The following is a 24,268-nucleotide window of genomic DNA, read 5'->3' as shown; positions in this document are numbered from 1 at the left end:
CCATTGCAGACTGTATCCAAGGTTTCTTGGATGCCAGTAGTCCAGATATTGCCTTTACTTCGCCCTGGGAAAGCTTTTGGACAGTTTACAGTACTATCTAATTCAAGCTGTTGAACAGAAAATGCCATTTCATTTGAGCCTGTACGTGCTATACTGGATTCCTCTGTATCAGATAAAATCTCATATTTTGCTACATCCAAGTCACTAGTATTTACAGCAACATTCGCGTAATAAACATCTACATGAGGAGGTGCATCATCCACATAACCCTCTTCTACTGTTGTGACTCGTGTTTTAATTTTTTCATGAACTTCATATGCATTTTCCACTTCATTTTTGTCGAGGGAAATACTTCTTCCATCACCTTGAAGAGGATCTTCATGTGACAGAGTTTTCTCTTTGAAACCTTGTAAATGAGAGTATTTCCCCCCCATCTCTTCGTGATCACTCTCACACGTCTGTGCATTGCTTTGTTTTACTTTTCCAGAGGGTAAAATGTCATGCAAAGCCAGTCTGCAGCTTTCTTTGACAGAGATACTAGTGCTTGCAAGCAGTGGCGTTTGCTGCTCTCTGCAAATTGCTGGGAAATATGGTCTGAACTGACCTACTGCATGGATATCTTCTGCAGAAGATAAACTTCGTATTTGAGTTTGCTCCCCTGCTAACAGTGTATCTTGTTTTTCTTCCCTTTCTGTTGGAGGGCTGCATAAACCAGAATCATCCTCTTCCGAGGTAAGAGAATTCGTACCCCATTTATATTTACCCGATCTAGCTGTATCTGACATATCAGCAGTTTCGTTGAAGGAGCATTCACTTTTATTTGTGTAATCAGAAAAGTTGGGCGGAACAAACATTCTCCACGATCGCCTATGCTCCTTCTTTTCTGTGTGAGACTTTGCTTTGGGTAATCCAGCTGTCCGAATTATATCGCTGTTCAGTTTGAGAGCATCAAAGATCATTTTTTCATCTAACTTGTTAGCTTCACGGCTTCGGAGCTCAAAAACACTGGAAGAAGTAAGGGCACCATTGGAGCACAAAGTGCTTATGTCCAGTGTTCTGTGACTGTAGGGTAAGGTCCGGTCTGTGAAATGCCTGGAGGAGAGGCTGCCCTTGGAGCCCGAATCGATCTGTTCATTCAGCCGCACAGTGTCATAGATGGACCTCTGGGGAACGTAGCAGTCCTCAATATTTAGATCTTCATCTTCCTCCCCTTTGCCAACACACGGAGGATTCTGACGTAGACAGTCTGGCCTGCTAAGCGGCTTCCCCATCCTGAAAGTATTCGCACAAGTACACCGCTATACCTCTGTCTTCATGGATACAGGAGAAACATTTAAAAAACACTAGCACTATGAAGAATTATAGTAAACTTGCCCTTAGCATAAGATGCATAGATGCAAAATATACATCATAACTTATGAGGTGGCTGAGGTCATTCATAATCAGTGCATCAGTTTAAATGCAACTTTACCTGGATGTGAGGTTTTCCCCCCCCTCTAAATATAAAGTGCTTCAGTAAGAAAGTAACAGAAATCTTCCAATGTCACAGAAAAACAAAGTATAGCAAAAACCAGCAGTGCCTCAAATATTTCAAACACTCCATGGAAGGCTTCATTTATTTTTCCAGGTCAGAATCTGTATCTGGAATCTCCCGAATAAGCCTTCCAAATGAACAAGCATTACAGAAGGCAGCACATTATCTTCTGTAGATGACGGCTTAACTGTAATCCATTTAACTGGTTTGCAGAGTCCCATCTCCTTTATAAATAAAACATGGTGCTGCAGCTTAAAAAGACAGAATCCACAGTGGCTGTGTACGGTCTAGACCAAGGCACGGAGAAAATCTTGGGGGGGACGGGGGGGGACACGGACGGGAAATAAGTTAAATCCAGAACAGTAAGAATAATAAACCAGCCCTTTACTTTTTTGGCAGTAGCTATAAATAACCTTGATCCAAACGGCAGCTTATCCTCCTCTTGTACCAGGCTTGTCCGTAGTGCTTCCACAAGTCCCACAGGAAAACATCACTTTCTAGCAGTCAAGCCAACGCGTCCTTCGAGCCGACAGTCGGAAAACAAATGTTTTAGACCGATTCTCCCAATACCATCCTGGAGAGCTGTTTAAGGCAACTGCAGAGCAGAGCAAGCGTGGCGTGTCCCCCCGAAGGCACGGCAGGTTTACATTCGGCAGGTCCCGACTACAAGCTGCAGCTAGCGGGCTGCCCTCGCTCCTTCCTCCTCATTACTGAAGCGCAGCTGCGAAGGAGGAGACGAAGCAGGGAAACCCCCCTCAGCGAGCGCCGGCGCGTACCGCCCGCCGAAGCCGTCCAGCTCTCCAGCTCGCCCCGCTCTCCCGCGGGCCGGCGGCGCCCGCCCAGCGCCGAGCTGTAAGAAACGCCTTGTTTCGCTCTTCAGGCAACATCTGCCACCGGCCCACCCGCTCCCGCAGCGCCGCTCTGGGGGCTCCCCCCCTTCCCGCCGCCTCCTCCGTATCTCCTCAGTCCCCCGCGCCTTCACTTCTCGCTCATCGTTCTGCCGGTGCCGTGCGCCGCAGCCGGGCGGCGGGCTGGGCCGCGGCGGCGGGGGGCAGGCGGCGGGAGGCCTCGCCGCCCGCCCGGCGGTGACATCACGCACGCCTCAGCCCGCTCGTTAGCGCTGGAGGAGCCAGCTGAGGCAGGAGCGCGGCGGCACGCTGCTCAGGAGCCGCGATTGCCCCGACCGAGAAGGCAGGCAGGGCGCGGCTCGGTAATGTGAGCCGACACCGCTCCAGCCGGCTCCCCTTCCTGAGAGAAATTCTGGTAACGAGACGCATTGGTTTTAACCACCGCCCGCACCCGATCACCCTGTCTGATAAAGCCGTCATTTAAATGGACGCTTCCACGCGAAAGTTAAATTGAAAGTTTAGCTGTGTATTATTTAAAAAAAACAACCCCAAACTCGTCTTTAGTGATTAGGTCTTGGAATAGTTACATATTACTCCATTTGACATGCAAAGAGAGATGTTCAGTCCAGTTTTGATGCTCTTCAGTCTGGTTCCCGGCTCCGAGGCAACGGCTTAGTGTGGCATTGGACAGGGCAGCCGCCGTCCGAGGAACGTGGCAGCGCCAAGCCACCTCACTCCCACCGAAAGGAACATTAAAATGTTGGAAAAAAGTATCTATATTTGGAAGACACTTTTAATGGGACTTAGAGCAGCACAAAACCAGCCTAACAGGACAAAGATTCAGGTTTTGGACATTTACATCTTTTAAATACTGTTCAACACTTTGCACCTACACTTCTAGCTCATCATCATGTAGGTGAAGGGTTGGGAGACTCACAGGTAACTCGCCAACAGTACAGGAGAAGCTGTCATGACCAAGCTGCTCTGCTCCTGTAGAAACCATACCCCTAATGACCAGAGACCTGCGCTGCTTGTGTGACAGCAGCCATCAGTTACGGTGACAATTCAGACCTCAGTTTAAGGGCAGCATATGGCACTTCGTGCCAGAACTTAACATAGGGCATTAACTACAATCAGCTGGAGCTTTCTGCATTAAGCAGCGAGCACGATACACCGTATGCAAGAGATATAAACACACCATGCTTCTTGTTTATTGATGTACTTGATATACAGTCAGCTACGGATAAAAATACTAAAGTCATGGAAGACAAATTCTCTCTTCCTCCTCTCCGGTGAGCAGCCATAACATTAAAAATTATGCCAAACAGATACTCACCTCTGGATTCTCTAGTTGAGAACATATACTATAATGGTAAAGATAAAAAAGCATTTTTTGAGGTCCTGTCATTGGTGGTTATTCTCACCCAAAACACCCACAAACAGATCCTTACTGAATTCAAAGAGTGCTGCACCATTTTACAGGGGTAGTATATAACTCAAATCGGTCTGTATTTGTTCAATAGCAAAATTATTTTATTAACATTTTAAAAATATTTTACCATTTTTCACAGTATCTACTGAAAACTTTCATATGACGCATCAGTCACTTTCAAACGCAATACTTAAAAAAAAAGTTTAAACAGTTGCTTATTTTACCTTTGCTTTTCAACACGGACCCTAACTGTAGTAAATCCCAAGGAAGGTTAGTGTCTTATTCCAGGGTTTGTAAACCAGTGCACGGGAAATGCAACACTTTTAGTTTCTTATTGAGCATAAAGAGAAACCTCTGATTATTCTTTCAACATTATCTGCCTTCAAAGTGAAAATCAGAGGACAAACACCCTCTACACAACTATCAAAAAAAGAGTAGATGTGGCACTTAGGGACATGGTTTAGTGGTGGACTTGGCAGTGCTACGTTAATGGTTGGACTCGATGATCTTAAAGGTCTTTTCCAACCTAAATGATTCTATGATTCTATAACATAAGCCAATTAAAATCTTAGTTCAAGCTCATTGGCAGGAATATTCAGGCTAGCTAAAAATTCCCATAAAGTCCAATTAGAAGGCAACCTCTAACGACTACATCTACTTTTGTTCCAAAAATAAAAGGAAAAATCAAATGAACCACATACTGATGAAGGTTGTAACAGTGCCATGTCAGTTTTACTAAGAATGCCTTTTAATGGCACTACAAAGAATTGTGCAAAGGTTTCAAGAAGTACAATAATTCAACTTCTGGGTTTTTTCTTTCTCTATTTCAGAGAGAAACGAGCTGCAAATACTGCTCCTACCGCAAACATCCTAGCACTGTGTGGCTACCCACACCCAGGGCATTTGGTTCAGCCCATTTGTACAATTCTTTTGTGTTTTGCTTTTGAAGAATGGTGGCAGACTCAGTGTACCTCAACAGACCTAATTTACTGAAATTTCCTTTTAGTACCAATCTATGCATTGCATACAGACATTGGGGGAAAAAAAGTCTAACAAAGCTGAGTTAACTAGTAAATAATTTTGTGTGTTTTATATTAATTGAGACAAATTCTTCATTTGATCATACTCTTCCTGGAGTACTTTGTGAAGTAAGAGTCATAGTTCTACTTTCAAATGAACTCCAGTGGAGATTTTCATTTACAGAACCCAAATTTTATATCTGCATTGTAAATAAATATAGTTTAACACCGACAATAAGTACTTTCAATTTAACACTCTATACTGACTGGAATAAGTAGATTACAAAGAAGAAATATAAATAAAACAGGTATGTATATGTATATATTTTTTTTAATAGATATATAAAAAATACAACTCAAAGCCTGTTTATTTTTTTACAATAACTATGCATTTTAATGTCATGCCAAGAAGACGCACAGAGCTCTAACTCTTTGTACATAAAAATTGGTCAAACCACAAAAACCACCTCTGGCCCATTACACGAGATCGTTCCCTGAAGAGAGTGAAGATTTCATGTGAATAAATCTATCTACCAAAGAACAACTCTTTTGCTTTACTCTTGAGGAACAGAAGTTGATTGTACTTGACCACAGAAGCTAAAGCCATAAGGAGCTAGACTGTGGTTTTGTGGCCACAGCCACATTTTCAGGTTGTGTGTGTTTGCGTACGTGCAAATACACCGCGAGTGGAGCAGGATTTGTAGGAGCCAGTCTCCCTACAGTTTGCTGCCTCAGGTAAAATTTCTCTCTGGAACAGCAAAGAGTATGAAGAGGAACATTACCTACTGTAATTTTGCTGTGCCTCAGTAGCACTCATACAAAGTATTAGGAGAGTAATCATTGATCCTGGTCCTCCTGCTACCAGTATCCCTTTGCTACCTACCACCCTCACCTAGTGAAATTTCCCATTCTGGTCTTCCTACTTCCTTTCTTCAAAGGCTCCCCACTCTGCTTCTTTATTCCTGCATTTGCTCTTCACTTATTTAAACAACCCCTTCACCTTTTCATTGTTTTTCACTTCCTGTTTAATGGCATTGTGTTTTCACTCATAAGCAAAAGCATGGCCTAAAATACATTTGTCGAGCAAAACACATTTCTAAGCTTATAAATGTCTAATACAAATACAATCCTGGAGTAGACTTCTGGATATAAACATGCTACTATCACTCTTCTCCTTTACGCCTCTCCAGGTTTTCTGGTCTTTTTACCATACAAGCTCTTTGGTTGCAGGGACAGTATCTCCCCACAGGTCTGCACAGACCAGAGAAGGCTCTCACTCCTGAATTGTACAATTGCTGTGTCTTGTCCAATGCCCTGACAAAGTACAACACTGAGACAACGCACAGGGAACTGGATTCTTCTACTGTCTACTCATCAGGCTGCTTCCCCCTAAAAGCGTTCTTCTTTGTAGCCAAAAAAATATATATATAGTAACAAAGACCTGAAGCTGCACCTAATGTTTGAAAATGCAAGAAATGTGGTAAAATCAGAGATCACAAATTGGCTACAACTGAAATCCTGTACAGTCAGTGTAAGCAAGAGCAATCACAGCAGAGACTTTTGCTATTTTCCGATATCCAAACTGTTTTACTGATGTAACATATACAAAGAAAAGCCATTTGTTTCTCTTTTAAATTGAGATAGACTTGTTAGGACAGACTGGCATACAATTTTAATCCTCCCAGTCTAATGGAATCTCCTCATAATGTAACTATTTGTTCAAGATTTTTGTCTCTATTTATGCATTCTGAAAGACCGTCAAAACTCACAGTAACTTGCATTCGAAATTCCCAGATTAAAGTTTTCAGTTTTAGTTTTCCTTTCTAATATGGTTTAAACAAGCAAAATGCACCCTCTGTTGGGCCAAGCATGTAATGACTTTTTTCCAAGGTCATCTTTTTAACAGCATGGTTTATCAAATCCTGTTATGAAGGTTTGTTTTTATGATTAACTGTGAACTAATGTACAAGCCATACAAACATTTGAATCAATATTAGATTGAAAGGAAATGAAAGCAGCACAGAATACTCAGTGCTACTATATAGCCATTAGGAGATTTATGATCTTTTTCAAACATTGCTTACATCTGTAGGATTTATCAGTATTTCCAGCGAGCACTGGAAATTCATTTATTGTAACCTAAACCAAGCAAGTATCTGTACTTCATTTCAGCATCAAAGCACAATTAACACCCACTATCACTGCAATGCATTTTTTTGAGCTGGACAAGGATTGCTAACTGGCATATTAAAAAAGCTACGCACAGAAGCTCCAAAGCGCGTTTTGGATAAGGATGCTACAGTAAACTCCCAATATAAAAGGGGGCTTATTTTACCCAATTTCTTCTTACTAGGATGTTTCTAGGTAAGAGTGGGATTCAGTGAGGTAAGACTGGCCAGTGTATCAGAACAGAGAACAGCAAAAGGTAAGGTCTTAAACCTACATATGCTGAAGCCTATACCCATGTGAAAAAAACTAAACTCATCAGATGAGTGAAGTGAATATGGGCTGGTATGTGAACACTGGAGTCTAAAACTCACACCACAGTGAAGAAGAAAGTTTGTGTAATACATGGACAGCAGAATAGAGACAATACTCAGTTCTCAAAAACAGATAAGGTAGACAGATTGCATAAGGAAACAACATAGCGAAGAGAGGTGAAGAGGGAACTGGGGTGCAGAACTGTGAGCTGGGATGCAAAGTTACCAATGTCTGCCAAGCCATAGCAAAGGAAAGCTTCTCTGGAGCACAGGAAGATATCCCATTTAAAACAGATAAAAAGCATACAAGTAGAACTGACTGCTGTGAAACAAGACTCCACCAAGGTCTGCACTTAACCAATCCCTTTCACAATGATATTTAATAAAATTGCCTTGTGGTAAAATACTTTATAGTAGTAAGAAAGAAATCTTCCTACCTTGAATGTACTCAGCTGCTGATTAATAGTCTCTGTTTCCATTCCAACAGGACCTTGTGACTCTTCATGTTCTTCAGCTCTCCCAAGCAGACTGGAAAATTCTTTTAGCTTACTGTAAAACTCCTCAACACGGCTTATAGTACCCTCCACTTGATCTTCCCTGGCTTTTGCTCTGTCTAGTAGCTTGTTGCACTGTTTATTTAAAGCTTCCAAGTCTCTTTTTATACCAACAAGATCAGGAGAAGCTTCAGATTCTGTGGCTAGCATCATTTTACAGTTTTTATTAGCATTTTCATTATTCATGATAAGATCCTCCAGCTTTTTCAGGAAACGTTTTATGTCCTCTCTCTGTGACTGCAGTACCTCGAGATCTCTCCCCACTGGAGCCATGCTATCAAGTTCATCATCAAACTCTGCAAACTGAGAGAACATCTCTCGGATGCTGTTTTGGAAATGGCCAATTCCCTGAAGTTTTGTCTCTAAGAACGAGCACCTATCTTCAACCTGCTGGTTCACTGCAGAGTATTCTCGCTCCAAAGATTCGGCTTGGAGCAAAAGGTCAGAAACACCTGCTGAATCAGAAGCTTCTACCACCAGGTCTTGGGCAAGCTTTTTTGCTAAATCAACATGATGCTTTAAAGCCTGCAAGGCTTTCTGCTGGGCCTGCATCATCGTCAGGTGTTTGTTACTGAATGACTGAGGTCCAAGTGAGTCGTGAGCTTCCAGATGCTCTTTAGCACTTTTAAGCTGTTTCTCAGTTTCCCTGCATGATTCCTGAAACTCTTTCAGCCTTTGTGCCATATTTTCCAAGCACTCTCTCTTCTTATGTAATTGTTCTGTGACCACATTCACTTTCTGATTCAGCACCTTAGTTTCTTCTTGAACAATTTCTTTATCTGTTTGACTTGCGCTGAGCAAATTTTCAGCAGTATTATTTAATAGCTCCACCATCCCATGGTGTTTATCCAGGTCCTTCTGCCAGGCCCTCACCTGAACAATAGAATTCTCTATTTCAACAGGGTTTATGCCAACTTTTAATTCACACAGGTTGCTTTGGCACTTCTCTATCCATGGCTGCAGATTTTCTACATGCTGCTTGTATTTGAGGGCTTTCTCCAGACAATCTGTTAATTTATCTTGCCTTTCTTTTACCTGGTTATTGATTTCATCCCAGTTACTTCTGAGCGTAGCAATTTGGGATTGTAATGCTGCTTTGTCAGCTCCTTGAGTCTTCTGTAAGATACTTTCTCCTTCTGCAACAATTCTTTCATATGAACTAATCTGATCGGTCATGGTCTTCTTAAAATCTTTCTGTTCTTCAATTAGTGATTGCAAGGCATCAAGTTTGGCTGATACAGGACGAGCCTGGTTCAGCTCTTCTTTCTTTTTGCCTAGCCAGGCCTGAAAGTCCTTAGACATTTGCTGGAACTGATGAGAAGTGGCATACGCCGACTGAAGCTGCTGAACATGGTTAGCTACAAAAGAGAACACAGCACAGAGGTTCATTATCAGAACCTGCTAGTATTCAGTGAAGAAATAATAATCAATATTGATTCCATTATGAATGATCATTAATATAAGGAAAGCTGGTCCTTAGTATGTGGTGTTCACAACACTTCTTGGTTGGAAGACAACCAAGTTTCTTGCAAGGGACAGACTTGTGCCTGTACTACAGCACAGCAGTGAAGGCATTTGGACATGAATCAAATGAGGTGAGCTTAGCCAATCTGTGTCTACATGAATCCCATTCAGGCAGATTTCGGGGGTAAAAAACACATAGTCATGTTTCATGGTATTATGAAGTGTAAGCACAGCGAATATTAAGTAATCTAGCCTAGCAGTGTCTAACTCATGGCCTGCAGGCAATATGTGTTCTTAGGGAGATCCTTTGAAGTTCCTTGTGACCAGAGGAAATTAAAAAGCTAAAGCTGAGGCTGTTAGGGAGAACAAAGTATGATACTGCTTGTAGTGTATTACTTGCTCAGTTCAGTTGTTCACAGGGTAAGGGAAGGCTGCAGACTACCAGCCCCCTTCTGTCACAGGCAGTTTTATGCAATTACCACTGCGTTTCACCAAGCCATTAACTGGTGCTTGCCTAAAAATTACAATTTTGGCTTATACTCTGCACCTATGCAGTGAGGTAGCTCCATGAACAGCATCCTCTTTTGGTATTCTAATTCAGTGAAGATGAACCTGAAGGAAGAGATGAGAAAAGCAGCCCTGCTGTTGTGCTTCAGATTCTCTCCCAAACTGTTCACTAGAGATCCCAAGTATTGTTTTTACCTTCTCAAGGTATGGGGACTCTCCTAAATTCTAATGTACAACTGCTTGGGGGTCGGACTGGATAGAGAGCTGGCATTAGGCTCAGCTCACTCAGCATCTCCATAAAGACAAATGAGACTATGATGCTTTACTTTATGCCTTAGTTACTACTTTTCTTTAAATAAACACTAACCTGATTTTTGCTCAATATCCTTAAACGATTTTAAGATGCCATCTAACTGTCTCGTGAGTTCTGCTTTCAAATACTCTTCTCCAACCAGTGTTGACAGTTCTTCACAAAGAGCTTGAGCTGCGTTTATATTCTTCATTTCCTGTTCTATTTCCTCCTTCATTTCTCTAGCAATCTCCAGTTGTTGTTTCACAGCATCAGGTTGTGTACTCACAGCCAGGCTGCTGCTTAGTTTGCTATCCAAGGCACTTAGCTTATCAGACAGACTTCTGAGTAGACTTTGATACTCTGTGGTTTTCACAATGGCTTGGTCAATTCGATCACATCTGTTCCTCAGTTGGCCAGTTAGACTGTCCCATTTTTGTGCCACAGCTGCCAGTTGCTCTTTTACAATTTCATGGGAGGGTGGATGTTCACCAGGTCTCTTCAGAATCCCTTCACCAGCCATAGTTAACTGCTCGTATTGTGGCTTTCTGGTGTCAAACTCTTTGAGCAGAATCTGTGAAGAAAGAAAATTTTAAAAAGCATTTACCTCATGAAAAAAAGCAGCAAAGTGCTTCTCACAAAAATAATGTAGAATTTGTTGTAGCTAAGCTCTCTTATTGAGTAATCAATCTCCGAGTTTAAAAGCCAGTGAAATAATTGCGTCTTCAACACATAAACTGTGTTGTTTCCAAGCGTTTACATCAAAGAACCAGAAAAAAATGAGGTTAATTTACACATCATCTAGTGGAAATTCAATCAGCAGATACATGTAAACAATGAATTCTGTTAATACTACAGTAATTAAGTAACCGTACCAAGTAAAATAATCGCTGTTTAGTTTCAAGCAGTGTCTTCTTTCCTAGACAGTTTCGATATTTGTCTTAAGATAGAACTTCAAAGAAGGTGTATTCAGCCATAATATTGCAATGTATCATTACAGCACAGAGAATATTTGGATAATTCACAAAATGACTGAATGTGTACTGTAAGACCTTTAAAGTTTGTATCACTGGTTCCCAGTATTTTTTTTTTTGACAGTGCTTGCAGAAGGAGGGACAAATATCATGGTTTTACTTTACATTCCAAACCCTTTCTTTTTAAGTCAATTAGGTTTAACTTTTAAGGACTGTTATGTGATAGATGATAGTCTTATGCCAGCTGTCTATATTTTTGAAGCACTTACAAACCAATATTAAGTCATTTTCACATAGTATTAGAATATAGTTCATGTTTTAAACTCTTCATTTTAATCAATATTGGTATGCCAGCTTTAATAATATTTTTGCAAAATAAAAATGCTATTTCTCATCACAGTTTAAAATAACCAGCAGCAATAGAAATGTTTGAAATTAAAATTTCTAGTTTCTGCAACTTTGTCTGATTTAACTTTTGTTTCTTTTGTCTGCGGTTTGCTGTATTTCTGTAAGTAAACTACTCCACTTTTTCACTATACTTTTTCTTCGTCTTTCACACTCTTGGCCCCATATCTATTCACAGTACTGCATTTCACTTGCCTTCATATTTTTATTAGCTACTGGCACAGTCAAGTGAATAAAATCTCAAAAAGCTAGTTCTACAGCATAGACTGTATATGAGGACTGACCATAAAATGTTACATACACACTCAAATGAGTAAAACTTCAAAGGAACATTTTCATTCAACTACAGAGAAACCACGATATGGTCAAAACAAAAAAATGTATCAGAGGATCAGTATCTCCTCAACATTTTTTTCCTTTAGCTGTTCTGATCTCTCTTCACTCTTATGATAATTTTTTCTTGTAATTACTGTAGTCAAGTATGACTTAAGCTGATATTTGCTGATAAACAAATGGAATGGCTCATACTAACTGTGCTCTACTCTCTCTAGATGCAAAATAGTACTTTTCTAATAGCAAAAAAGCAGAAGAAACTTAAATCAATAATGCATGTTTGGCACTACTCACCTGAACCTGTTGCTTCTGTGTATTCAGCATATTAGGATCAATTGATAGTGGTCCCAGCACGCTGACCATTAGTTCCTTTTCTACAAGCCAGTGCTTTAGCTGAGCTTCTGCTGTCTGGAACTGGGTCAGGTAATTTGAAGACTCCTCCAGTTTTTGTTGTCTCTCAGATGTAACTTGATTGAGCTCTTTCCATTTGGAATCTAACAATGATAATGTTAACATATTGCATGCATGTTCTAGCAGATGGGTTGTCAGACAGCAGACTATATATGAAACATAAATAGAGCTCTCTAATAAGGCTTCTTGCTGATTAACTCCAGATGCCTTATTGCAGTGACTCGGCAAATACATCTTTTAACAGTAAGATCCATATACACTTGGATGAAGGTCTGCAGTTTACCACAGCCACGTGCAGAATTTTTAGAGCAATGAATATACAACATGTAATAAACTTGGATTAGAATATTACAAAATGAAATACCACCAAATTTAGGCTTCGGTCTCAAATGATGTAAAAGCCAAAGGGCTGTACTCAATTATAACTTAGATGCCTGATTTAGACAGACGAATCTTCCTGCTTATTCAGTAAAAAGAAACAGATACCTTTCCAAGGGTGAGCAGCCACCCTATTTTAGACTTCTACTCTGAACAGCCCTCTGAAGGAGCACCCCTCTTTCAAATGTCTGTATTAGGAGCCTGTGATTAACTGCCTCATTTAGACACCTAAACCAGGTACCTAATGACAGGCAATGAGAATACTTCTGCACACAGGTATTTCGAAAGTGTTGTGTGAGCTTAGGTTCACACCTAGGCTAATCTATGGTCTCTTCCACTTGTAGCAAGTGGCTTCCAGAGCAGCCATTGAGTCTTACGGTCTTGTAACCTCCCCCTTCCCCCTTTGTGATACTGTCAGTGCTTGCTCAGTCAGCTCTGATATTTTGCTAACTCTCCTTGTCCCTGAATTTCATACGTGTTTTTTTCAGTTTCTTTTGCCACTTCACTGTCTTTGACCTCTGCTCATTCTGTATTAATTCCCTTTCAACACTACTCAAATTCTCTTGGAGACCTTACCTGCTACTTAAACTTTTCAGAGTTTCACTTACAAACAGGACAGATTGGAAAAATTCTCAGCTTTAAAATTACTGTTGGTGTAGCTATAGAAACACCTATCAGTATGAAACAAGACTGACCTGTGATTTATTTAAAATATGACAAACCTACGAAGAATTTTTAAAAGCTTATGACAATTATGCACTGTAGTATCTCAAAATCTATTGTCCAAACATGGTAATTTCCATTTTTTTTTGGCAAAATTTACGGAATCAGTTTTAGAAAATGGCAAAAAGCCACCAAAACCACAAAATGACAAAAGACACTAGTGCATGGGAAAAAAGCATGCAGAAGAGCACTACCAACAACTCAAACTGTTCTTTACATGAAATTAGAATTAACTTAATTTGTTATATTTTGTAAGAACAACAACATATGTATCTGGAGCAGTAACTGACCAGTCAAGTTTTAGCAGCACACTGTTTGAAAAAGATAAAGCTCTCTCAAACAGGGAGTCAAGCTATAGCCTCTCTCAATTGCACTGATATAAATTCAAAGCCCATGGACATCAGTGGAATTACTCCAGATCTACACTTTTGTAAAGGGAGTTATTTCCACAGAATTTAAGGGGTAGGAGGGAGTGAGATACCAAAAATATTAGTGATTGCTAATACATTAAAAAACTCGTAACAAAACAACTTCCAAATCAGTCTGAGCTATAATACAGCTTTACTGAAGTACCTATTTTATCCAACATTTGTCTCCACTTGGGTGCCTCAGGAGAGCCTGGGTTCTTCTCCAACAGCTCTGTCACTTTGTCCTTTAGTTCCTGCACTTTATTCGCACTTTGCTTTAATTCAGTTTCAAAAAGCTGCAAGTTCAAGTGATAAAATAAATAAATAAGAGACTAAAGAAGAATGGTAAAGTGTAAAGTTTGAAGTCCATAATATTGAGATGCCAAGCATGAAGATAAACAATAAATATCTAACACATATAATACTTTTCTGCTATGAATCTCAAAACACTTTATAATGGCATGTGTTGCTGGTCAATTTTTTTTGGAAGAGATAACCTGACAGATTTAAACTATATTAATAATAACAATTATTGTTTAATTTGAACAAGTGACAGAACTAGAAGAATTCAGATAAGTAAGATCCACTAGGTCCCATCATATTCACACATACTTGGAATCTGTTCTTGTACAGAAGGCAAATTGACTAACGCACAGTACAGTTCACAGCAGAAATAACCCAGCTAGCACCAACAAAGGAGCGTGGTGTAGCCTCATTTACCTCAACGGAAGTCCTGCTATCACAGATAGACTGCTTCTTGTAGACCATCTAGAACTATAGTTTAAAGAGCACCATAGTGCTTAAAGTGTAGACCTAGCAGGAGACTGAGATGCTCCAGCAATTCCTAATTCATACTGTTCTTACAGACAGAAGTGAACAGTCCTTATGTGCCTGGCAAAGGACTCTTATATGAATATTCTTAAGTAACAAAGCTTGCCCTGTGGAGCTGCATTGTAAATATCCAAACCCACTAAAATAAACACTGAACAAAGTGTGCTTGATTTAGAACTTTTAGTAAAAGGTCCAACTGCATCAGAAGGATGACTCTTGCTTGAGCACTTGCTCAGTTTTCCAACTATCTGTGAATACTCTTCTATTACTACAATGGGGCTAAGATGGTCATGTTAGCTTTGCACATTCTCTGTTAAAAAATAAGGAGCTAGCTTTCTTCCACATTTAGTCTGAGCTTTAGGACTGAATGTTATCCAAGTCTGATGAAAGTCAGTAGTTGTTCAGGTTAATTTTTAATGGTGACCTGCCAAACACAAAAGAAGAACCTCGGTTGAATCAAATCCTGTCCTTGTTTATCCACAATCAGAGGCAAGGAAAGAATTTTCCCTATCCATTACATTTCTCTTTATAGATGAACCTTTACATGTGTAAATATTGTGCTTCATTGCTAAAGAAGCATATGTTGCCAATGCTGAAACAGGACAGAAGCTTACTGCTGATTCAGTGGTTTTCTCATATCAATTAAAAAGGGGGGAGGAGACTGTTGTGCAGCTATATAACTTAACAAGCATGACATGGCTGCTGAAGAGAAACACTGCCTTGGAATAGACATAAGCCGCTGCAGCTGCAGAGACCAGGAGGTCTGTGGAGTGTCAGTGAACCAGCAGCTGCAGAAACAGCTTTTGGATAGATACAGCCCTTCAGATCTTACAAGCAATCCACTATGTATCTCTAAACCACTAAGGAGATCAAAAAAGTTTACTGCATAATCAATATAGACTCACCTATTTAAACTGGCCACCGAAATTATTATTTCCTGACCTGCACAACTCCTCTCTGACACAGTGCTCCTTTTACTCCACTGACACAGTTTGCCAGATTTGCTCTAAGCCTGACTGGCAGGCTTACTAGGATCATTTAAATACTCTCTGCAACATTAAGCTAGGCTCAGATATTGGTTGTTCAAATAGAATTTGCCCAGTAACTGCAAGAAAGAGTATTCTTTTGAAGGCACAAAGTACCTTATGTTGCTCAACTTGGGCTTTAACCGCTTCGCTATCAGTTGGAGCAGCTTCCCAGTCTGATGCAGTTTTGTCCATTTTTTGCAACCACTGCATCATTGAGGTCGATTCTTCCTGAATATTCTGCATTTTTGAAAGCATACTTTCTAGTTCTGAAATCTTTTCCTTCAATAAAACTCCCAAATCTTCGTAACTGTGATTTACATCAGACATGGCTTGTTGAACAGTTGTCAGTTCTGTAAATGGAGAGATGCACAAAGACTATGTTAGAGGTTACAAGCCCTTCAAACAATACTTAGACTTCAAGAATTTCTAAACAGTACTCTGAGTTACAATAGCTAATAGTCCCCCAAATAAGAAGTCGCTGAACGTGTTAGAGTTATTTCCAATTCACTCTAAATGTGGTAACACTACATCTGAATGACCTAATGTAAGTTCCTATTTGCAAGAGCTTCTCATTTCACAGAAATCATTACTTTAATACACACAGGTACACAAATACCTTTCAATCTTTCTACCCATTGTTATTTTAGTATTTTAGGCAACAATTCCACGACAAAAAGTTGAACATACTGGACTACAGTTCAGTTACTTACATGAGAGCCGAACATTACTGCAATAATATTTTGCTCACATTCATGTACCATTATAAATGTGTTTTATCACTGAGAGAGCACAGCAGGCAGACTGTGTACTAAGTAGACTATAGTTTAGGAGAACGGACACTGCAGACTTGCGATGTGATACATGGCTCTCCATAAGCACATATGAAGTTCCTTTGTTTCTATAAAGGGGTTGGTCACATACAGTGATACAAATATATGTAAAATGGGTGTCTTTGTATGTGTATGTTTGTGTTTGTGCATGTTGTGAACGCTGGTGGGTGTTAAAAAGTTTCAAACCACATACACATGCATTAGAATTTTCTCAAAAGCAATGCATTATATTAAAATAGCTATCCCTGTATACATTTATAGAAGTACACATTGATTCAGAAAACACAGCCAAATTTGATCTGTCTTCAAAGAAAAGACTGAAGGTAGGTAGTTTTACAATTAATTTTAGTATCACATCCTAGTCAATACAGTCGCCTTACATGATGGTGATGTGAAATTTCAGGCTAGCAGTGACTGCTACAAGCAGATTTATGTACAACATTTAAAAAATACTTACATTTTTAACAGTAATTGGCAAGTACATTTCTTTATCACATCCTGAAATTTTTACTGACCTTTATTTTTCAGGAAATCCTGAGTTCCTGGAGCTCCTCCTTCACCATTTAACATTGTGCCACCTGTGGATCAAGACAGACGAACCCCCATGCTTATCTGGACCTTTTCCCACCAAAACCCCAGCACTGCATTTCCTCTTCAAAACAGCATGATACATAGCTCTCATTATAACATTAAAGAAATATCTGAATGCTAACCTTCTAATAGCAAATATTTTATTTAAATTTTAAATATTTTAAGGTTGTTTTATGTTACAAGCTGCTCCAGCCAGCTAGTACCATAAGTGGTACCACATATGCACAGCATATGCGTAGCGGGTGGGTGGGCACATGGATGCACATACAAGTATGCACATATGCATGATGTATAAGCAGTCCTACCGCTCACAATACTATGCTAAATAAACAACTATAGTGGACAAAGGTCTATGCCCTAGCTGTGAGGCCTACTCATATCCATATGGCTATGAGTAGCCACTTCCATCACTTCCTTCCTCTCCCCAAAAGGAACCTGTTTCCTACTGAGAACATGGTTTTACCCAGCCATGTCTGGGTAAGGCCTGGGAGAGGGCTAGCTGGCAAATGCTGAGACTCTGAGGAAAGCACTAAACATTAAACAGCAGAGAAGCCCAGAGTGGTCATTGCAGACACCACAACCAAAGGCACTGCTTACTAAGGACATCTTTACCCACCAGGGAAGCGCTTGAGTCACCATTCCTAGAAGTATTTAAAAGACATGTAGATGTGGCGCTTAGGGACATGGTTTAGTGGTGGACTTGACAGTGTTATGTTAACTGTTGGACTCGATGATCTCAAGGGTCTTTTCCAACCTAAACAATTCTATGATTTAGCAGCACTGTACCTCTGCACAAAAAGCTCCTGATACCAACTGGACGAATCCCTCCCTATCTTGTCATGAGGAAGACTTGAGCACGTGCTCCATGACAGCGATTGCAATGTGGAGTCCTTACTGTTACATCTGAAGTCCTTACTGTAATTCGGAGGCAGCCACTCACCCAGGCAGCCCTACTAATTAAACATAATTTCAAAGCCTCTGGAACCAGGGCTATACGGGCTTTGTAAAACACTGTCAGAACACAGAGCTGGGGCACGTGGTCAAGCCACAGAGAACTGCAAGGAGAATCGCTTCCCACTCTCCTGCACATATGTATTCCCAGATGAGCAATTAACAGAGAAAGATTAACGGTTGCCTTGGAAAAGGCTATGCATCCACCCCACAGTACCAGCTGGACAGTGAGGACCACATTAGTGGCAGCTGGAGGATGGCAACAGAAAAAAAACAGATAAGAGAAGTCACAGGCCCCAGCCAGAGCCTTGTAAATCTTCATGCTCTATTAGCTGGACTCCAGTATTTATAACTGTGATTAAGTGATACATAGTACAGCTCTTGTCTAGGAGGGCAAATAGTCTAGTCTGGAGGATTACAGCTGCTCTTATATGCTAGTTATTTAATTATTTTTCTATCTGGATGCACAGGAGTAGAGAAAGGGGCAGAATAAGGAGCCCAAATATCCCATATAAGGTTTCAAAATGTTCTTTGAAAGATTTTTATTTAAAATTCAAACAAGAATGAAACCAGAGGCAGCTACTACAAATAGATGTGAGAAGGAAAGTGTTCTACTCTTGCCAAATAGGTATCCTCTCGCTGTCCCCATCCTCCCAGTCCTTTGCAGATGACCAATGAAGGCCAACACACTTGAATTTATTTCCAGACCTAGTCAGTTCAAGAACTGACTGAGAATGTGCCTATGGCCATTGAAACACCCTAGGTACCACATGGCTTGAACTACGGCTTGAATGATACTTAGCAGAATTACTGTAAAACAAATTAACATTTAAACACTAGATTACAGAAAATCATGGAAATAGATTTGCACTTTTTAAAATGTGACTACCGGTAAAAAGGATTTAGCTGAAACTCCAGACTGGAAACACATTTTGGCCCAGGAAAGTCATGCTGGTATATGGAGCCGATTGCCTTGTGTGCTGTTGTTTCAACTAAAATATTGACTAGCATTAATTATGCTATCATATTGGGATGAGTAGGTTCGCCTAGGCTCACTTTTTAGATAAACCTTGTCCTCATCACCCTTCTAACAAAAACTCCATGACTCTGCAAACCTTTATGTGTTTGCTTGGCATCACGCAGAACAGCCTTGTGGCCATTAAAGAGGTATCTCTGTGGCAGCAAAGGCGTGCAGGTACATCAGTGTTTGCAAAAACAGGGTTTGTATTTGTCCTACTTGCAGACTTGGTGGATATGTGAAGCACTGAACACCTATCAGAATACACCAGTTTCTCATTATCAAAAGCTTTCTGGGGTGAGGTGAAGGCAACTGTGATCCTGTTCATTTTGTTCATTACCTGCGAATTATGTACTGAAGTCACAGCTTTAGGACCTGTTAATCATTTATATCAAAGCACTTTTACACTATTTTGACAGTGTAAAGCGATCAGAATGTGCACTGAAATTACTACAGCAGTTAGTTTAAATGAGAGTTACAGCAAGCAGTGGTCAGAACAGACATGGCTAACTGACTTCTCACAAGCCATAATATTCAGAAAGCTAATCCAAGGGTGAAATGTTTTCATTTTTGTGTTAAAGGTTTTAAAAATTCCTGAAATGTTAGGCTTAGCTGATTATACAAATACATACCTGATTTTGCAACTGCTCTCAGTTTGGCAGGAGAAGTCACAGCAGTAATTAGATTACACAGCAATGTTCCTCTGCTATTCATTTTCTGCAGTTCAGGTGCTTTTAATGTCCATTCATCTTTTAAATTCTGGTTAAGACAGACAGTCATTTGTTCATTACAAAACTGATTTCAGACTTAAAAGATTTCGTGTAGAGAAAGGAACAACCTTGCTACTTAGGAATCCCCTGCGGTATATCCAAACATGCAAAGGAAATGGGAATGTAAATGCAGACTGCAAGCTTCCTAGTCCCAATCACTGTGACTGCTTACACCTTAAGTCTGTACTTTTATGTGACTAATAGATGCCCTATTTCCTTCAGCCGTATTTCACTTCTCCTCTACAATGTCTTACCAATGTATCTTCCAAAGGTTTCTTTAACTCCTCTGTATTCAGAGAGGGTTGCGCTGCTGGAATTCGTTCTGTCGTCTCTTTTATCCATTTCTTTAATGATTCTACAAGGAGCTCAAAAGTATCCATTTGTTTCTGACAAGATGATACATCCTCTTCTCTAAACAATTAAAGACAATTAAAGGAATGTCAGTATTCCTTCTGGTAATTAAACCAATAGATGTTATCAATCTGATATTGCTATTCCTTAATTCAAAGAGTCACAAAAGCTAATTTTATGGATATGAGCAGAATGTGGAAAATCTAGGCTTGCTGTACAGGTAACTTATATGGAAGCTCTAATAATTTCTCCTGTTTTCCTTTGCAGGCTGATTCCAAACGCTACTCTAAAGCCATCTGCACAAGCAGCAATTTATATGCTATCAGAGAACGGGAGAACTAGGGTTTTCTTAGAACTGACAGGACTCCGGTGAATGTCACAAAATTTGAGAAGTTACTTCTCTTTACAGCCCACATTAGAGCTCTTGAACCAGACAGACTAATTACAGAGGCATTTCCAAAAAGAATCTCTTTTAATAAAAAACTTCTCTACTCTGTGGTTAACTGCAACCTCTTGAGATTGCATGCAAGAGGATAGCAGTCATCACAACATTCACACTATATTATTAGCCAAAGCGGAAACACTTTAATTATTCAACTTACTTTTCCTTTACAGTCTCCTCTACCTCTCTGAATTTCTTTGACAAAGAATTTACTTTTTCTAATACCAATGCTTTATCTCCAGGAAGAGCATGGAATGAAAGTTCTTCAAGAAGCTGCTGCAAAACTTCCAGATCCTTCTTATGTTGTGCCAATTCTACACTAGTTTCCTGCAAAATAGGATTACATTCTTCATATTAGACTTTACAACCACTTGTTCAAAATTAAATTATTGATTTTAGCTAACTAACCAAAGTTGGGAAACAAGCATGCCTTATTTATTGTTCAATCACTAAGATGAGTTAGACTAGAAATGCACAATATATACACATGGAATGGTACAGTACCTGCATATATTGAGACACTTCACTAACATCCTTTCTTGGTGCCTCCGTCTCACTGAGTGCCTGGTTTTTCTCATCTAGGAATGACTGAAGTTTTTCTGACAGACTTTCAAATAACTCCACTTTAGTCTTCAACTCCTCCATTTTCATAAGCTTCTCTTTATGCTTGTTACTTGCTTCAGAAAACCGTCCTGCAAGTTCACTCATTTTAGCTTGCAGTGTGGATGCAGTGGATGGATCTGCTGTTTCCGTGAACTTCTTCACTTTTTCGTTCATAGTGTTTATACTGCTTTGGCGACCCGCAATGTCTTGTTCTAGCATCTGAAACAAGCAAGAACTACTTTGTATTGCTTATAACTGAAGTTTAAGAAGTGAAACTGGTCCACCATATGAAGCAACAAATCAGTACACCTAGTCCATCAGTGCAGATCTATCTATTTCAGCTACAAAAATCCTTATGTGCAGTTTCACTTCATGCAACAGCCCTCTTTATTAAGTATTTTGAACCCATTAAAGGTGCCAAACTAAGATTTTAATTCTTTCTTGAAATCTGAATTATCAAAAAAATGTTTCTTCTTTCAGAGAATGCTACTTACAATGCTTTTACTAATAATATCCTGAATAGCAGCAGAATTCAAAGGCACTTGATCTTGTTCTTCAAGGCTCTTTTCAACTCCTTCCATCCAATCCAGCATTTCATCCAAACCATCCTGCACGCTTAGAGATCGTGTCAGAGTTATTTGGAGCTTCTCATTCCTTTCATTCACAGACTTGGATAAATTGTCATACCTCTCCACAATATCATCTGATACAGAGAAAATATATTTCAATTTTTTCCTTGAGCCAAACTAAGCTTTTAACTCATTTTACCAGTTCTCACCAGGTAAGTGCAAGTCAAAAATTGCCTACATCAGAACAAAGCAAAAACATCAGCTTTATTCAGTAAAAAAACACAAGCAAAGATCAAAATCTTCCAATAGAGCCAAGAAGCCCATAGGACAAGGGAAATGAGGGAGCAGCTTACAGCTGTACTCCCCAGCTTTTAGAAGCCGATTCCCATGCAGCTCTAGCTTATGACAGCTGTTGACTGTTCCCAAGAAATAAAATAGCAGAGTATTAAGACAGCTCTTCCACAATTATGTCTCTTATGTTATTGTTAGAGCTAAAAGGTTCTTCCGGATGGTTCTTCATTAGACCTTCAACACTTTCAGGATAAGCCTCTGAAATCTACAAGTTCCATGTACCCCCCATGGAGTTTCATCACTGACTCCAAAGAGGCAAGCCCACAGTTGTTTTCTTTTGTTGCTCTGCAAGTTACTTACGGGATTCCAGTAAGAGATAGTTGTGTGATATACATAGAGAGTCTTCAAACTTCAGACAGTGGTGAATGTCATGCTGTGCTACTTCTTACGACTGATAGGAAGGAGTATTGGGTATAGGTGGTAAGGTTTTGGTAGTGGCAAGGTTTTTGGCCTCTGTGAGAAGAGGCCAGGGGCTGCCCCATGGAAGGCACAGACGGTTGCAGCCATCTCCAACTGACACACCACAGGGCATAGCTGAGCTCCTCAGCCAAGCTAGTGGTGCCTCTGGGAAAATGTATTTAAGAAAGGGGAAAATGCTGCCTGGGACTGCGAAGTGAAGGAAAAGAAAGTGTGAAAAACAGCCCTGCAGACACCAAGGTCAGACAAGAAAGAGGGCGAAGAGGTGCTCCAGGCACCGGAGCAGAGATTCCCCTGAAGCCTGTGGAAGACCATGCTGGAGCAGATAGCCACACTGCAGCACATGGAGGACACCATGCTGGAGGAGGTGGATATTTCCTGACGGAACTGCAGCCTGTAGAGAGCCCACACTGGAGCAAAATTATCCTGAAAGATTTCAGCCCGTGGAGAGGACCCACACTGGAGCAGGGGAAAAGTATGAGGAGGAAGCAGCGGCAGAGAGGAGCTGTTATGGACTAACCACAACCACCCATTCCTCATCCACCCTGCACTGTTTGGCAGGGACGAGGTGTGAGTAGTTGGGAAGGAAGGAGTGATGGTGAGCCTGGAAAAAAGAGCGGGGTGGGAGGAAGGTGTTGCTTTAATTTGTCTTTATTTCTCACTATCGAAACCTGTTTTATTTGGCAATAAATGAAATTTCATTTTCTCCAAGTCAAGTCTGGTTTGCCCATGACCATTGGTAAGTGATCTCCCTGTCTTTATCTTGACCCGTGGGCTTTTTCCATCTTATTTTCTACCCCCGTCCTGTTGGGCAAGGGGAGTGAGAGAGCAGCTGGGTGGGCATCTGGCAGGCAGCCAAGGTCAACCCCATCACAGACAGTTTCTTGAAGTCAGAATTCCTTGGCTAAGCAAACTTCAAATAATTGCTTGGAAACAGACAGTTGGAGTCATGTTCCTTGAACCTGAACATGCTCCTTCCCACTGGAGAATTTATGAGCCTCAGCAAATCACTACCTCTGTTTGGCATGCCCATCTGTAACATGGGAATTAAACATAATCCCTATTTCTGAAAAAAAGAAGTAAAAAATAAAATGACAGCTTTTAAGTGAAAAGCATATGGATCAATGTAGGAGACAGACCAACAATGAAGTTACTGTGTTGTAATAGCTTAAGACTCAACAAAATATGGACTTGAACAGTGACACAAGAATGTGGAAACCCTGTATTTTGTCTCTTCCAGTACCTGCATGCAGACACAAGTGATAAAAAGAGGTATTAAGAAAAGTAAACATTTTACCCAGTGTTTTCTGAATCTCATCTTTGTCTGATGCCAACTCTCCCCTTGTATCCAATAACACTTCAGCAGCTTTTTTCAGCTTTTCTACAGCAATTTGGTGGTTAGACACTTGTCCCTGAAGAACCTGTAAAAGTCCACAATGGTCAGTTATGCTTTTCAATACAGCTAATAGTTACACATGCAAGGCTCGAGATATGCCATACAACCTAAACTTAGTACTGGGAATAAACTAACTCAATTTGTGACCTCTCCTTAAGAAAAATCTTCACCAGTGGCTATGACTGCTGTTGACCTTCTGGCCCTTGTTTTAGTTTATTTACCATCTTTTTTATCTTCTGTTTTACAATACTTCTCTGACTCAACTGATTTCTTGCATGTAACTTCAAAATGTGTCTTTTGATTAATTGTTTTTAAAGACCACTTGTACAGATTCATGTACTATCCAAAAGAAAAATACACAT

General features: G+C 40.2%; 1 protein-coding gene across 5 annotated transcripts in view; it reads right to left on the bottom strand.

The window, feature by feature from the left end:
- The window catches only part of DST (dystonin), a 315,541-nt gene that overhangs the window by 71,986 nt on the left and 219,287 nt on the right, over window positions 1-24,268 (bottom strand). For all 5 annotated transcript variants that reach the window (XM_050893474.1, XM_050893475.1, XM_050893476.1 and 2 more), the window contains 12 exons: window positions 23,808-23,931; window positions 21,668-21,876; window positions 21,075-21,392; window positions 20,731-20,897; window positions 20,032-20,188; window positions 19,640-19,766; window positions 16,963-17,025; window positions 15,732-15,967; window positions 13,925-14,054; window positions 12,134-12,333; window positions 10,206-10,701; window positions 7,751-9,225 (listed from right to left, as the gene is read on the bottom strand). In XM_050893474.1, the coding sequence (XP_050749431.1) occupies window positions 7,751-9,225; window positions 10,206-10,701; window positions 12,134-12,333; window positions 13,925-14,054; window positions 15,732-15,967; window positions 16,963-17,025; window positions 19,640-19,766; window positions 20,032-20,188; window positions 20,731-20,897; window positions 21,075-21,392; window positions 21,668-21,876; window positions 23,808-23,931 (3,702 nt within the window). The remainder of the gene's footprint in view (window positions 1-7,750; window positions 9,226-10,205; window positions 10,702-12,133; window positions 12,334-13,924; window positions 14,055-15,731; window positions 15,968-16,962; window positions 17,026-19,639; window positions 19,767-20,031; window positions 20,189-20,730; window positions 20,898-21,074; window positions 21,393-21,667; window positions 21,877-23,807; window positions 23,932-24,268) is intronic.

The sequence above is a fragment of the Gymnogyps californianus genome, chromosome 3 (genome assembly GCF_018139145.2).
Source record: "Gymnogyps californianus isolate 813 chromosome 3, ASM1813914v2, whole genome shotgun sequence".
Classification (NCBI taxonomy): domain Eukaryota; kingdom Metazoa; phylum Chordata; class Aves; order Accipitriformes; family Cathartidae; genus Gymnogyps; species Gymnogyps californianus.
Note: the sequence above shows the minus strand (reverse complement) of the source record. Positions and strands in the feature narration are given on the sequence as shown.